Genomic DNA, 15,192 nt, shown 5'->3' on the forward strand with positions numbered 1-15,192 from the left:
GAAGTTGTTGGGAGGTTATGTGCCAAGAGTGAGGGAATGTGAATGGGGCAGGCATTTTAAGAGAAAGCAGCAAAGCTGCTGAGGGGAATGGAAGAGAAAGCAGGGGATGTACAGAATTGTCACTACAGGATACATACCTTGAACAGTTTGCATTAGCAGATCTCTGAATGTTTTACATGTTAGAGACGTACATTATGGTGATTGATTCACTCATTAACAAACAGTCACTGGAGATCAATTTTGTGCCAGTCATTTTGTTGGATGTTGGGGGCGATTGACGAATTAGACCCAAGGCTTTAGCATCTAGGTGGTTATCTGACAGATTTGGGGTGGGGAATTTTTGCTTGGTTTCTTGTCACCGTCAGTAGAGTAAATTCAATTTCCTAATATGATCTTTGCTTTTATATTTTAACTTCTCAATTCTATTTTCTTCTTTTCCATAAAAACCAAATCAAACCAAACTAAAACAGGAATAACAGAATCCCTAAAGAAGCCCTCTTATTTCTATTCAACTCACCACCATCTTCCCAGTCACCCACATTTGAAACCTGAGCTATTTTTAATACCTTTCTTTCTTTTGACTCAAAAATAGATTCACTGTGGGGTGCATTAGTTCTGTGTTTAAATCTGTCCGTCTTTCTCCATCACTGTGGTCCATTCTATTGCAGGCTCTCTTTTCAACACAGTTTCATTCCACAAAACATAGGAACTGGGCTGTGTAAAATGAGCAAGACATGATTGCTGCCTTAAAGGGATTTGAATCTTATGATCTGGGGGGATAGCTTCTCAGCTCTTCTTCCTATGTCCTTGTAGTGCTTCCTTATGCTGTGCAGGTGCATTACCCAACACAGTGCTGGGCGGATAATAAGCGCTCAGTTTCCGTCTATTTGCTTTCTTCCATTTCCACTTGCCCTCCTCCTCCCCTTCCTCTTCCTTATCCCTTTGTTTTGCCTCTCAGTGTTGCACAGACTCTTTTCTCAACTCTCAGTAATGATCTAACTCTGATTCAAAAGGAGAAGAATAAAAGGAAGAAAGAAGGATTAAGGAGAGAGAGGCAGGCTGGCTTGCTAACACGGGACTCCTACTTTGTCAAGGAAAGTTAGCCTCTCCTCATCTGCATATTACAGTTAATTTCCCTAAAAATCAACTTTAATTTTATCATTCCACCTTTTATTGTACAGGGGGAAGTGGCTATTTGTTGCCCACCAGATAAAATCACGCCGTATTCCTGAGCTGTTCACACTGTTCCTTACTGTCCTGTCAGTCATCACCTATGCCAGCTCAACCGCTGAATAGCCCTACCGTACCCCATGCTTTTGTCTGTTGCATGCATGCTCTCTCCATATGGACTACTTGTTCCCATCTTTATCCTTTTCCTGTTAAAACCCTTCCTATCTTTTAAGACTCACTTTTTTGGCCTATTTGTTATAGGACACTTTCCCAGGATTATGGGAATACCACTCAGTCGATCTTCATCTCTTCGTCTTTAAGCCTTTTGAAATCTTTGTTTATAGGTTGTAGTTGTTTCAAACATTGAAGGCTCTTGGCCTTGTCACTTCCTAGCTGTGTGATCTTGGGCAAGATGCGTCCTTGCTCTGGGAAAGCTCTCTATTCCTATTTGTAAAATAAGAGTCATAATAGTACTGACCTAAAAAGGTTTTTGTGAAGGCTGAAGGGGGTAATGCATATAAAACACTTAGTGCAGGTCTTTATAGCATGTAGTAAGCACTTAAAAATTAGCTATTGTCATTATTACTGTTATTTTCTCTCTTACAGCACTAAACAATGGCTGCAGTATGTCACAGTTGTTATCTATTCACATCACCCATCCTGTAATAGTTCAAAAGTTTCTTGAGGTCACAAATCCCATTTTGATGCATCTTTGCCTCTTCCGGAGCACTAGAGTCACACAGCAGAAGTTTCATAAATGTGTGTTGAAAGAACAAATGAAAACTATCTGACTGATGGTTCAAAGTATTTTTTTGCCCTACAATGTGTTCAGACAAAGCTTATTTCCTGAAACACCAAATAGGACAAAGCAAGATTTTGCCATAAAAATAGAATTTGAATTACTTTGTGAAATTACTGTAAGGGTAGAGAGGAAATTTGAGTGTGCTTTGGTTGTTAAGATTCTTGATCAAATAGGGATTAGGCAAGGAGGCTGAACATACAGTGGAAAGACTAGAAGAAAGTAAACCAAGCATGTCGGAGGAAGGAAATCTGAACAAATTCCGAGTTGCTGAACAAACTGAAGAATAACAAGGAGTCAGTATTGAATTGGTGTGGTCAATGAACAGGAAACTTGAGTAGTGAACAAGAAACGCTTGGGTGTTAAAAATGAGTTTTAGTGGGTTTGCTGCTGTTGTAGACATTGAGCAAGTTTAAAGTATAATTTCTTATAGTTACTTGAATAGTGTTAAAAGTAAAAGTAGATTTCTGTTAAAATGACATTGTACTAAATAGATTTTTCTCTATAATGTAAAGTGAGTAAATAAGGTAACCATAAGAAACAAAATGAACAGCTTTGGGTAAGCATGATAGAGGTTTCTTTTTCCTTAATATAACCATTGAAAGTTATTTCAGTGGAATTTTGGAAACCAGAAAAATGTCCAAAATGTATTTGATTTCAGAGAAGATTATGAAGAGAGCAAATTCTGTGAGACATTTAGGTTTTGCAAATTGAAATAGAGGACATCGTCTGGCTAATAATGACAAAATGAATTTTCCCACTGAAGTGGATAATAAGATGAGGAAGTAACTAATAGTTGTTGAGTGTCTATGATTTGCCAGGGTGCTTACATTCATCATTGAAGTTTATTCTTTGTAACAGTTCCCTAACATAGGTCTTAATTTTTTCATTTTGAACTTAGAAAGATCAGCTAACTTTCACACGGCTACTGAGAACTTAGGATAAAATAGCATCTCAAAGCCTGTCTGGAAAGCGTATGTGTCACACTGCCTCCCTGCTATTGCTTATTAAAATAGTACATAATTTTCTCATAGTTCTACTTTGTCTTCATATTTACTTAGGGCCCTAGTACAGAACAGCTGATGGAGGATATTTTAAGCTAATGAATTGTAACGATCATCCTTACGAAGCAGTAATCATGAGGACAAATGTTTTGATTTCAGGAATGTGTCTTGCTGGTGGCAGTGAGCACAATATTGTTCTTCAATACCAGACCACTAAATATCTGTGGAGGGGAAGGAAGGAGGGGTAAGAAGGAAGGAAGGAATTCCAGTTCTTTCCAATAAACCCCCAAACTATCTAGTAATCGTTGAGTTGTGATAGAGAACATTCTTTATTTTCAGTTTGTACTCACTTTGAAAAGACCTGCCATAGAATAATTATCTTGTGAATGTACTAAGGAACTGTGGTTAAGTCCAAAGAGTTGTTTCATTTGAGAAATAGAGATGGCATATATTATCCGGGGACTCACCATTCTTTTCAGAGTAAATTAAGAGATCTCATTTGCAGACCCATGGGCTGTCTTGTTCTGAAGCTCTTCACAGGCCAGTACACATAACTACACACTGACTTTGGTGGGGACACATGTGAGTGAAACTCATGGATGAACTGCTGCAAACCTCATTGATATGTTAAGGCAAGCAATCTGGTCTCTGGAAATATAAGAGGAAAGTAACCAAGCACCTCTTCACTTTTGAGATAAACCACCCATCTGAGCATCCAGTTTGATAGTGTTATCAATAAACTGGGATTATTACACTTCCATTGGCTTCCTTGCTCCAAGACTTATTCAGTCTTAAGCCTGAGGGAGCTTGTTCCCAGGTTAAGACCTGAGGTAGATTGTCACTAGGTTTAGAGCCATATCCTGCTACATTCTAAGAGAGAATTTGCTCACTGTAAATTTATATTCCAGGAAACACTTGGGTCAGGGAAAGTGAAACAGTTTTCTTTGTGGAACTTACCCCTGTATGTTGTGATAGCTGCTGTTTTCCCAACATTTCTAGATTTGGAAAGGAAAGTAGAAGATGCAGCATAGACAATATAATTCTTGTGACTGGAGAAATCTATCAGAGGAAAAGAAAGATTCTCTGAGGCTATTGGGCCAGCTATGAAGCTATATTACATTCTGTTACCAGAAGAGTGGAATTTGCTGTGTAAAAGTGTCAGCCCAAGGATCTAGTATATTGCTGGGGGATATAAAACAGAATTCTCGAGAAGCAGTGGACAGTGTTACTAGGGCCTGACCACTGGTATCAGAGGAGAGGACTCTTGGACATTGGAGTTATCTGGTTGCCAAACTACATTACGGTTGAGTTTCCAGAGATTTTTAAGCTGGGGGAATTAGTGCTGGAGTCCAAGTTCTGTGAGCTGGTTACTTTGTTTTTCAGGTGTTTGTACTTGACCATATTGATATCTTCCTTTTCTTTTGAAAACGTCTCTCAACTGTGTGAAAATGTGGATTTTAATATGAACAGAAATTACCTCAGTGCTTTGCCCTAGGAGTTCTATAATTTTTAATAAGGCTCCTGTAAGGTTAAAAGATACTAGAAAATACAATAAAGAGATGATAACTTCCTAATTGTGAAACATTAGAAGACTTGTAATGTGTAAACATTCAAAACCTCTGGATAATTACAAAAAAGAACACTAGGTTAAAAAAATAGATCAGGGAAAACCTACGCATAAAATGTCAGGAGGCCCTATTGCATAGCAATCAATAACCTAGCTTTTGGAGTCAGATGTTGTGATTCACAGCTCTACCACCTACCAAGCTGTGTGATCTCAGGCGAGATGCTTAGCTTCTATAAGCCAAGTTTAATTTTCTGAAAAATAATGTTTCCTAATTAATATGAGGATTAAATGAGATAGTGTATATTACAAAGTATGTGGTATGCAAGCACTGAAATAGAACTAGGATTATTACAAGTCATTCAGGGTCAGTCAAATTTGTAAGAGACTCAAGATTCCAAAAACAAAAGAAGCAAAGTATGTAAATGCTGTTTCAGCTTGGAACCCGCCTCTTCCCCACACATGCATAAAGAATATCCATGCCAAATGCTCTGCTCTCCATGAAGTCAGTCTTGCATTCCCACCTGACCCAACTAGAAATGACTCCCTCCCTTGATCTCTATGACCTTTTAAAACAGAGATTACTTCCTTGCTTCAGCATTTCTCATAATGAAGCCATGCGCTAAAGGCACTTGTGTTTTTGTCTTATCTCCCCAACTAAACTATAAGCTTTGTGAGGATAGCTACTATTTATAATCATACTTTTAATCCTGAAAAGATCCTAAAACACAATAGACATTGAAGAAAATTGTATGTAATTGAAATGTAGATATATTTAAATTGCTTTTCACTCCTCTTTTCTGTAGTATTTGCCTTTTGTATCATAGTGAAATTCTTGAATAGAACATGTGCTATGTGTATTGCATGTCTGTGCTGAAATCATAGTGAGAAAAGCTATATGAATTTTAGGATGGCTGTCTTGTCTCTAGATAGTACATTCATTCTGGAAACAGCTCAATATGAACACCAATTTTAAAATCCAATTTGAATCCAACTCTATGTCATTCTGACTGATGATCTGTTGGGTGTTGAGTCTTAAAATGATTTTAGATACATTAACTTAAACAGGTTAGGAGTTAATCAGTGAAACTGAAGTATTATTATATGTAACATCTGCGTTTAGCTAAATTCAAATGTGTATACTATTACTTTATTTTCATAGAGGAATTTTACTATACTGACCCTTGTCACTGGTATGAAATCAGTTTTACATAGTATGTAAAGAGGCAGAGCATACAAAATATGGCACTCGGGACAAATCTTTGCTGGCTCTCACTGTAACATTATCTATTCTGTATATAAGGTACTGTAATAATTGACACCCATACTACTTTTGTTTAGAACTGTTGAGGGGTGATGTTTTCTTTCTATAACTTTTTTCCTTTTTTTCCATTTTATTTAAATTTAAAATTCATAGGTACAAAAGTGTTTAAATTTTGATTAAAATTATTATATGCTAATATTTTTAAAGAAAAGAAAAAGAAAGGGGTGCATTCAGTTTCAATCCCAACTGTTGTTTGGACTGTCATGTCACATGAACAGTGACATTTTATCTGAGGATATGAAGATAGCATTGGATCTTATGGATTGGATATTCTGAACATCAGATCTGATGTGTCTCCTTTTCAATATATGTGAAATAAAACTTAGAAGTCATTCACAGTTATATCCTGACATGCTCTTGTCAAACACTGGAATGTTTGAATGATTTAAATTCTGTCTTAATATTTTCCTCCTTATTTTATTTAATTTTATATATTATATGTTAAAAATGTTGAAGGAAGTATTAAAAATGGATGGGCTGACTGGTGGGTCGGTGGTGGAGTCCTTAGGGGTATGTCAGTCAGGGAAACAGTAAGAAGTTGACATTTGACCAAAAGTCGATATGGAGCAGCAATAATTAACTATTTATTGAGATGACCTTATAGAATATTTGCTCCTTGCTTCATTCACATTCTCTTTTTTAAAGGGCTGTCAAAGTTAGTTCTGTGAGATTACAGTACAGGCATTTTAAAAGGCTTTTCTTAAGATCACAGTTTAGTTGATAATTGTGAGTAGAACCAACTTTATTTTAAGTAGTTTGAAAAAAATTAAAGTGACAATATAAAAGAATTAATACTTTCTGTTTTCAGAATATGTCCTGCTATCTTAATTAATAGTTGAAATATCCCAAACCAAATAAAACACCACCATAGTAAAATCAGTAAAAAAACAGCTTAGGTTTCGGTAGCTTTCCATTTGGTGTCTAGTCTCCAATTGAACAAATTGGGATTGACTTGAATGATAACGGTACAGGAAGTACGTCCTTTGGCTGCGTTGGGTCTTCTTTGGTGCGTGCGGGCTTTCTCTAGTTGCGGCAAGCAGGGGCCACTCTTCGTTGCAGTGCATGGGCTTCTCATTGCGGTGGCTTCTTTTGTTGCAGAGCACGGGCTCTAGGCACACGGGCCTCAGTAGTTGTGGCTCAAAGGCTCTAGAGTGCAGGCTCAGTAGTTGTGGCGCACGGGCTTAGTTGCTCCGCGGCATGTGGGATCTTCCCGGACCAGGGCTCGAACCTGTGTCCCCTGCATTGGCAGGCAGATTCTTAACCACTGCACCACCAGGGAAGTCCCTGGTCACTCATTCTTTCAGTCATTTATTCAAGACACTTTCTTTGAATGTTGAAATGAAATACAAAGAAAAATATAAAATTCTTCTCCAAAAATTCGCACTCCCGGGTGGGGCATGAAAATAGAGAAGCAAGGAGAAGTAGACACTTAGGATAAAATATAGTAAAACAGCCTTGTATCTGGTGCTAGGGAAAACAGACAGAAGCCCCAGCTCTGTGGGAGGGGGAGAGAAAGGTGTTTTCACAGAAGACATGCCATTTTAGTGTAATCTTTAAAAGTATTAAGGGTTTTCCAGGAGAATCCATGGGGCAGGCGCTGCAGCCAGAGGGAACAATATATGTACAGGTGCGCGCCAGTGCATTTAAAAACCTGAAAATCGTCTTCACCCGTGAGTTGCTTAGAAGCCACTTATTCATTTCAGTGGCCGCCGAGAGTAAAGGACAAACCAGATTCCAGGTTGTGTAATTAGTTAACATTTGTTGAACATTATACTGGTTGCTAAACTGAATCTTGTTAGGCCCTTCCTCTACCCAGTGAGTACCGTCTAATTAAGAGGGCAACCAAGGCGGGATGAAAACAACATCAAATCAATCAGCAGCTGTCTTTAAAGGGCCCCACGGCTGTCTGTATAGAGATTTATAGATTAACTGCAGCACTTTGAATTGCAGTGGGAAGAAAACTGGCAGCAGCTGCAAACTTCACAGTGTGGCTTTATTTTGCTTCAGGCAGCTGAACCCAGAAGTAGGTGGGCTACCCATTCTGGTCCCTCCAATATTTAATAGTGTCCAAGGGTATCCCCAATAGGACACCCATGTGTAATCCAGCCATTTCCTAAGCTATCATCAATATGCATGAATTTATTAAAAACTCTGAAATATTCTGATTCTAGATAATAAAGGTGGAATTTTATACAATTTGGGGAAATTCAGCCAGGAATTTGGAGAATATCTATTTGTGTAATTCTAAAACCTTAGTGATTGAAATCTGTCTGAAAGGTAATTGGGAATAATCTTTATAGATTTTATTATAGGCCTATAGCTAAAACTGTCATAACTTTGTGCTTGTGTAACACAGGACATAGAATCATGAAATGTTAATCTTTATTTTTTAAAAATAAAACAAAGAGCATTCTATTTTAGTATTATAGTTAAGTGATTTTAGTCTAATCTCAGCTACGTATGTCAAAGGCAATTTTTTTTTCAAAAGTACAGATACAGTACTATTATGTTGTCTAGAATAATATATACGTAGATACATATTGTTTGGAATGCAAAAAGTTCTAAAGTGAAAAAGCAATATTTCTTCTTGCTTTGATTATTTATATCATAGTGAATTAATGGCTCGATCAATGTAAGTGTATTAAAATATATATTTAATTTTAGACCTAAATACTATTTATGTAAGAGACTGGGTAATAAGTAGTGAGGCTGTAGGGATTTTAGATGGCTGAACTAACTTGTATGCATTTCCTCACTTGTATTTCATTTCCTACTCATCTTGATTTCGATGTTAGATCTGTTTTCTTTCTCATATTTACTGTATTTATTCCTCACACTTACATTTTTGCTAACACTGAGCTAGCATTCTGAAGTTGCCTAATATTTCCATGAACTTGGTCAGGCTACTGAAGCACTCTGAGCCACCACTGACACATCTTTAAAATGGTGATAATGACATTGGTTCTGCCTCTCTCACAGCGGGGCTGTGAGAATCAAATGATTCAGTGCTTTTGAAAGTGTCAAGTTACACACAGTTAAAGGAGGTATATTGATTGTATATCTCAGAGTTTGCATTTGCACATATTATAAAGGCAAGTTTTAGTCTTTTTTAATAGAAGTGTGGTACTTCCTTTGCAGAAAGAGGGAACTTACTAAGAAACTCAGATATTCCCCCAGCAGTTTGCACGTGTATCTTTACGCCTGCAAGTGTGAATGTAGATGCTAACTGCATCTAATTCCACAGGGCTTCAAGTCCATTATCCTGCAGGTCAGGATTCATGGAGCAATACAGTTACACATCCTTTCCTATCACCCTTTCCATGCTACAGGAAAAAGTTAGGTAGCAGACTTATATCATGAGATAATTCCCCAAATATTAACCGCTGAGACTGTAAACAGCTGGCTCTGGGATCTACTTCTAAGAATTAATCCCCATCCTTCCCTCTCCTCTCCTTCTATTCCTTGCTACTATTGGTGGGCCTTGTATCCAAATCCTTTTGTGTTTAAGGTTTGTGGATGTGTACACTGTGTATGTACTTCAAGAGGAGTATACAGTACGTCAAAATACAAGCTCTTCTTTAATAGGTAATTTGTGTATGTCTGTGTTGGAAAGAAATAGCATACAATAACAAAGATGAAGGTGCAATTTAAAGCACAGTCGTTTTGAAAATCTGTCTTTGAGTAACAAAAACGTATCCTCATTTCAGAACATGATGAGTGTGTCACAAATCAGCACAACTGTGATGAAAATGCTTTATGCTTCAATACTGTCGGAGGACACAACTGCGTTTGCAAGCCAGGCTATACCGGCAATGGAACTACGTGCAAAGGTAAAAGATTTAAGTGCTGGCCCCTCTTCCATTAGGGATAATGCAATCCGTCCCTCCCTCCCTCCACCCTTTCTCATCACTGTTACCTGCCTTCTGGGTACATCCCACAGACATTGAGAACTTTGAAGTGTAGCTCATGGGCTTCCTCTTGGATTACGTCAGTGTTTAAATGGCCAAACTGTTCAACAACTCTGATCTGATGCTCCATGACCTCAACCACAGTGGTTTCCACCTCTATTCCTCCCTAGTGGAATCATAGCCATAATCACGTCCTGGGCATTTTTGTACAGAACTACTCCACTCTAGAAATCTAAACTTTAGCTTTTTATTATCTAACCCCACGTCCTTCTGCTTCCAGTTTGCCCACTCTGTTCTTTCCACAGTTTTTCATCTTTAATCTCTCTGACCTGTCCTTTTCATCCAGATTCCCAGTCTCCTCCCAGGTTCCGATATTTCTTTTTGAGTCCAAACATTACAGCTGTATTTTTTTCGGCAGCCCTATCAACCCATGTTTCACTACCATGATCCACTGTGAAGTATCTATGTGGGGTCAGTCTGAGAGCTCTTCTTCTCTGCTCTCTCTCTCTTGAGCTAAATACTAATTAACTGGGAATTTTAGGTTTCTATGTGTTATCATTTCCCATTTTGCCTGGTTTGTCATTACCAGTCAATAATTCTCAGGTTTTCATTTCCATCAGCGGATATTCCGGCTGTAGTCCACCACCATCCCATTAATTCACTCTTTTATCCATGCCCTCATTTTCCTTCATCAGATGAGCTTCCCTCCCACTTTGAAAGGAAAACGGAGGTTCTATTCTGGAAACTCCGCCAACTTCCATAGGATAAAGCCCATATTCCTTATTACCTCATATAGATTTATTTATCATTTGTCTAATTCAGGCATTTTAAGCTTCAAAACTGGTCCATTCCTCAAATGTACTGTGTTCATTATCCTGGAGTTTAAATTAATTTTCTTTGTTACATGTATATGGGAGACAGGAGATAACAAGGAATTGTTACTAATGCCATGTCCTTTGGTCATGACTTTCAGACCTGGTCTACAGTCATACAGTGGATGCAGATAGGGAGGGGCCAGAGGATTACTCTGTCAAAGTCTATGGAAATCTGTAGTTTAGAGCATTGTAAAGGCCTGCGCATATGGGAGTCTAAATCCCACAAAGATTTCCTCAGAAACTGGATGGATCCTGAGGAAAGCTAGACTTTCAAGTCCATAGATGGTATAAATGCACCCTTAGGACTTCCCCAAAGCATCTGGATGTTCAGAGAGTTAAGATTTCATCTGGGAGTCCAACAGCTTCTCACTCTTATTTGCATTTGACTCTCACTCCTTATTAATGTGAAAAATAAAGTTTATAGCGTAAAGAATTCTTGAAGCCATGAGAAGATGCAGACAGATAATTCTTATCTTTGAAGGAAGGAGAACTTTCCAGCGTCTATAAATTTCTTCTGGAAATTAGGACTATAGGTTGCCTGAGTAAAGACTCTCTGTTCCTGTGTGTGTCTCTGCTGGGAACGTCAAAAGCTGAGAGAGAAGTAGTTTAGCTGTAGGATCTGAATCACTGAGTCCTATTCTCTATCAAGAGGCTGCAACCTTGCAAATTACTCCAAGGAGGATATACACATGGTCTGGTGGGTGTACCCTTTCTTTTCATGAGGCTTCAATTCCTAATCTCTTTGCAAGTTCTTGGTGACTAGGTATTGTTTTTGCCTAGGATGTAGACAGATTAAGACCTAGAACCAAAGAAGCCAAATAGCCTCTTTGGGCCCCTTCCTTTAACTCAGTAGCAGAATCTCAGATTTCTACAGTTTCCCACTCTGAGTAAGTACATCCTAACTAATTAGAGGAAGCACATGCCTGAAAACTAGAGCAAAAGCTTTTGCCCCAGGCATGGAACAGGCTGATGGAGTTCATCCACAACAGGCCTTGCCAGGCTGAGGGAACGGCCTTTGCCTTACAGAGTCAAAGAATAAGCTGAAGTGGAAACAGAAGTTTCTGAGGGTACTCCATCCTGCCCATCTTGTTTTTCTCACCTTTTCTGAGGGCGGCGCATCTCAAAAGATCACGCTTGCAGCGGCTCAGAGCTTGGCTTCTTTTTCTACTCACAGAAGAACTCCCCTCACTCACACACCCACTCTAACACAACAGGCTATGCAGTGCCTTTGCCCTTGATCCTGGATCCTGACCTATCCTTGGCAGAGGGATTCAAGACCCTTCTTGAAGACTCCTTTATCAAATTCTATTATTGGCTAACTCATCACCAGGAATGATTTAGAACTTTTAGAAGGTTGGGGCACTTCTCTAGTATTTTGACAGTTTGGACAGTGTGTAGAATGATCAGAGCCGTATAGGATTCAATTATTTCTTATTTCCGTATCTTATTCTTTAGGTGGTGGTTTCTTCCTTAAGAAGATGCCTAGGATAGCTGCCATTTTTTTTAGATTTAATTTCAAGCTGGATTGCTACAATGAGGTGCAATACTACTTCTGATTCCTGTTTTGTAAGGCTACTGTTTTTTGTTAAAAGAAAGCTCAGTATTTTCTTTTACAGGTGAAATACTTAACATTGGAAAGAGTACTATTCTACAAATGGTGTTGAAGTTTCTTACCTATATGGAAAGTATTATTTGAATATGAAATTATAATAGCATTTATATCAAAGGCAATAAAGAAAAGCTAGTTTGGAGTATCTTGAACCACTTCCTTCTAAAGTGCTAAAATTATGTATCTGAATTATTGCAGCGTTTTGCAAAGATGGCTGTAGGAACGGAGGAGCTTGCATTGCCGCTAATGTGTGTGGCTGCCCACAAGGCTTCACCGGGCGCAGCTGTGAAACGGGTAAGAATATCATACCATCTCCTAGAAGATGGAGTTTTACGCCCATGTATAAAGGAACCCGAGAGGAAGATAATGTTTCAAGTGGGCTTTCAAAGCATGGCACTTGCTATTAACACAGAAGCTTAGGAGGCAGGAGGTGGGAAGTTTCAGTGAGGCGTCGTCACTGGGCGTTTGCCCAAAGTCACTCTAAGGAGGTTTTGCAGCTATTATAACTAGAAGTATATTGAACTTTTTCAGAAAAATATGTTGGATTACCCAGGATTTTATGACTTCATAGTTCACTTTACTCATTTGGAGCCCAGTTTTCCCGGAATCTATATGCCCATATTAAAGCATAGGATTCAAGCTTATGGCCAGCTCGCTTCCTGGGACACACTACTTCCTGCCTCCACATTTGAGAATTTTTAATACATTTTTACCTGGTCCATTTAATATTTCTTCATTGTTGTCTGTTTACAAAGTGTTTAAAGTTTTCTACCCCTTAATTATTCCTCATCCAAGTCTGTCCTGAACTTACTCTTTCTGATAGATACTAATACTAGAAACTTTTAAAAATATTAAAAAATATATATATGTGTAGTCTATATATAGCTTATGACTGAAAGTGAGATGTTTTTGTCCATTGAAAACACACCTTGAGAATTTAAAAAGTGCCTTGAGTATTAGCCCCTAATTAAAATCATATCAGTAGTAGTTTTGGTTTCTTTGGGTTAAGTGGGTTCTAACAGCAGATGACCTCACAAAGTCTGATTATTCTCCCTAAGAGAAAGCTGCTGCCACCAGTGATTAGTGGTTACCACCTCCTCTTGCTTTCCATAAATCTCAGTGCAGTAGATGCAGTGAATGTCCTGTCTCCATCCCACCTGCAGTCATCGGGTTTAATAAATACACTGATCAGAACGTGAGACAGAAAATGCTCTGGTCCATTTGAGAAGTGAAAAATTTACTGAATAAGTACTGCCACTGAGCACAGAAGGATGCTCACAAAAGGATCACTACATCCTTTCTTTCTGCAAGTACCTCTAAGTGGTGCTTTTCAAACTTCAGTGACTAACTGGTTACAAAGGTGTCTAACAGAAAATGCCTAGTGGCTGTCTTTGATATGTGGGCCTCTTTCTTAAGGAGATCATTTCCAAAATCAAGAGTTCCAAAGCTCATCGTGCATGTGAATCACCCATAGAGCTTGTTAACTTGATAAAAAATACAGATTTCTGATAATTAACTATCATAGGATTTAGTAAATCAAAATCAGGTACTTCCAGTGCAGTGGTTCTACAATGTTTCTATCCCGTGATCTCCAGTAGTACCCACACACGCATCAAGGTACACTAACAAGGTGTACATTCAGACCTATGGTAACTATGTTTCCTGAATACAGTATTTTATGCTGTTTCTGGTACGAAGTCTGGATACTGAAATAGTGGCTTTTTCAGGGAATTTCAGTGGTGTGCAATTTTGAAATAAAGGCTGTCCCAGAAAATCTGGGATGAATAATGGTCATGCTCAATCCTGCGTATCATTTCCCCACTAAAAAAAAATTATATGGAGAGATTGTGAAAGTGTGGAATGGCATAAGATTAATCTAAGCAATGTAAAATTTAAAACTGGAGTTAAAAGTAACCCAACAGAATACTTAGCTTTCTCTGTGTAGTTATCCTTGATCTTTCAGTCTGTAAGAGGACAAACACAAAATGCCAAGGGCTTTGAGAAAAATGTACGTTTAAAATCTAGTTTTACTCTTCCCTTGTTATGTGGCCTTGGGCAAGGTGCATAACTTCTGTGTCTTTTATCCTGTGTACGTCACCTTACACTTCACAGATCTCCTCGAAGATAGGTATTATCTTGGAGGTATTATCCATTTACAAACAAAAATATTGGGTTCATCATGATTTAATTTTTCTAACATCAGAGAGCTAGTAGCTGAATACTAAGGTCTTTCCACTCTCAAATCCAGGTTTTTATCTATATAATTGCTTTTCAAAGTTTCTTCTGAAGTCACTCTAATGACAGAGGAGAGAGAATGCCTCCTATCTGGGAAAATGTAATACCAACACTTGCCTTAAGGCATCTGTCCCAATTATTGCTCCAGGTTAGATCCCAATTCCTCACCTCCCAACATCACCATTTTTGTTGATGTAGTTATAAATAGAAGGTGTGCCCTTTAAAAAAATACCTTCAGATGAGAAGAGACTCATTTGAAATAATTTATTCACCCATTTATTCAACAGATGTTTAATTAGGATCTGTTATATGCTGAGCACTGATCTAGAAACAGGATATAGCAGTGAACAAAACTGAGGCCCTGTCTGCATGGAAATTATAGTGTAGTGGAACAGAGGGACTATAAACAGGAAGATAAATGTCAGGTAACAATAGGTACTGTAGGGCTTCCCTGGTGGTGCAGTGGTTGGGAGTTCGCCTGCCGATGCAGGGGACACGGGTTCGTGACCCGGTCCGGGAAGATCCCACATGCCGCAGAGTGGCTGGGCCTGTGAGCCATGGCCACTGAGCCTGCGCGACCGGAGCCTGTACTCCGCAACGGGAGAGGCCACGACAGTGAGAAGCCCGCGTACCGGAAAAAAAAAAAATAGATACTGTAAAGAAAACTAAAGCAGTTAGTATAAAATTATTTTATTAACCTCTGG

At 38.5% G+C, this 15,192-nt stretch overlaps 1 protein-coding gene across 3 annotated transcripts in view; it reads left to right on the forward strand.

The window, feature by feature from the left end:
• Window positions 1-15,192, forward strand: part of NELL2 (neural EGFL like 2) — a 482,686-nt gene that overhangs the window by 350,408 nt on the left and 117,086 nt on the right. For all 3 annotated transcript variants that reach the window (XM_079938008.1, XM_079938009.1, XM_079938010.1), the window contains 2 exons: window positions 9,569-9,691; window positions 12,452-12,547. In XM_079938008.1, coding sequence (XP_079794134.1) covers window positions 9,569-9,691; window positions 12,452-12,547 — 219 coding nt within the window. The remainder of the gene's footprint in view (window positions 1-9,568; window positions 9,692-12,451; window positions 12,548-15,192) is intronic.

The sequence above is a fragment of the Stenella coeruleoalba genome, assembly GCF_951394435.1.
Source record: "Stenella coeruleoalba genome assembly, chromosome: 11".
Taxonomy (NCBI): Eukaryota; Metazoa; Chordata; class Mammalia; order Artiodactyla; family Delphinidae; genus Stenella; species Stenella coeruleoalba.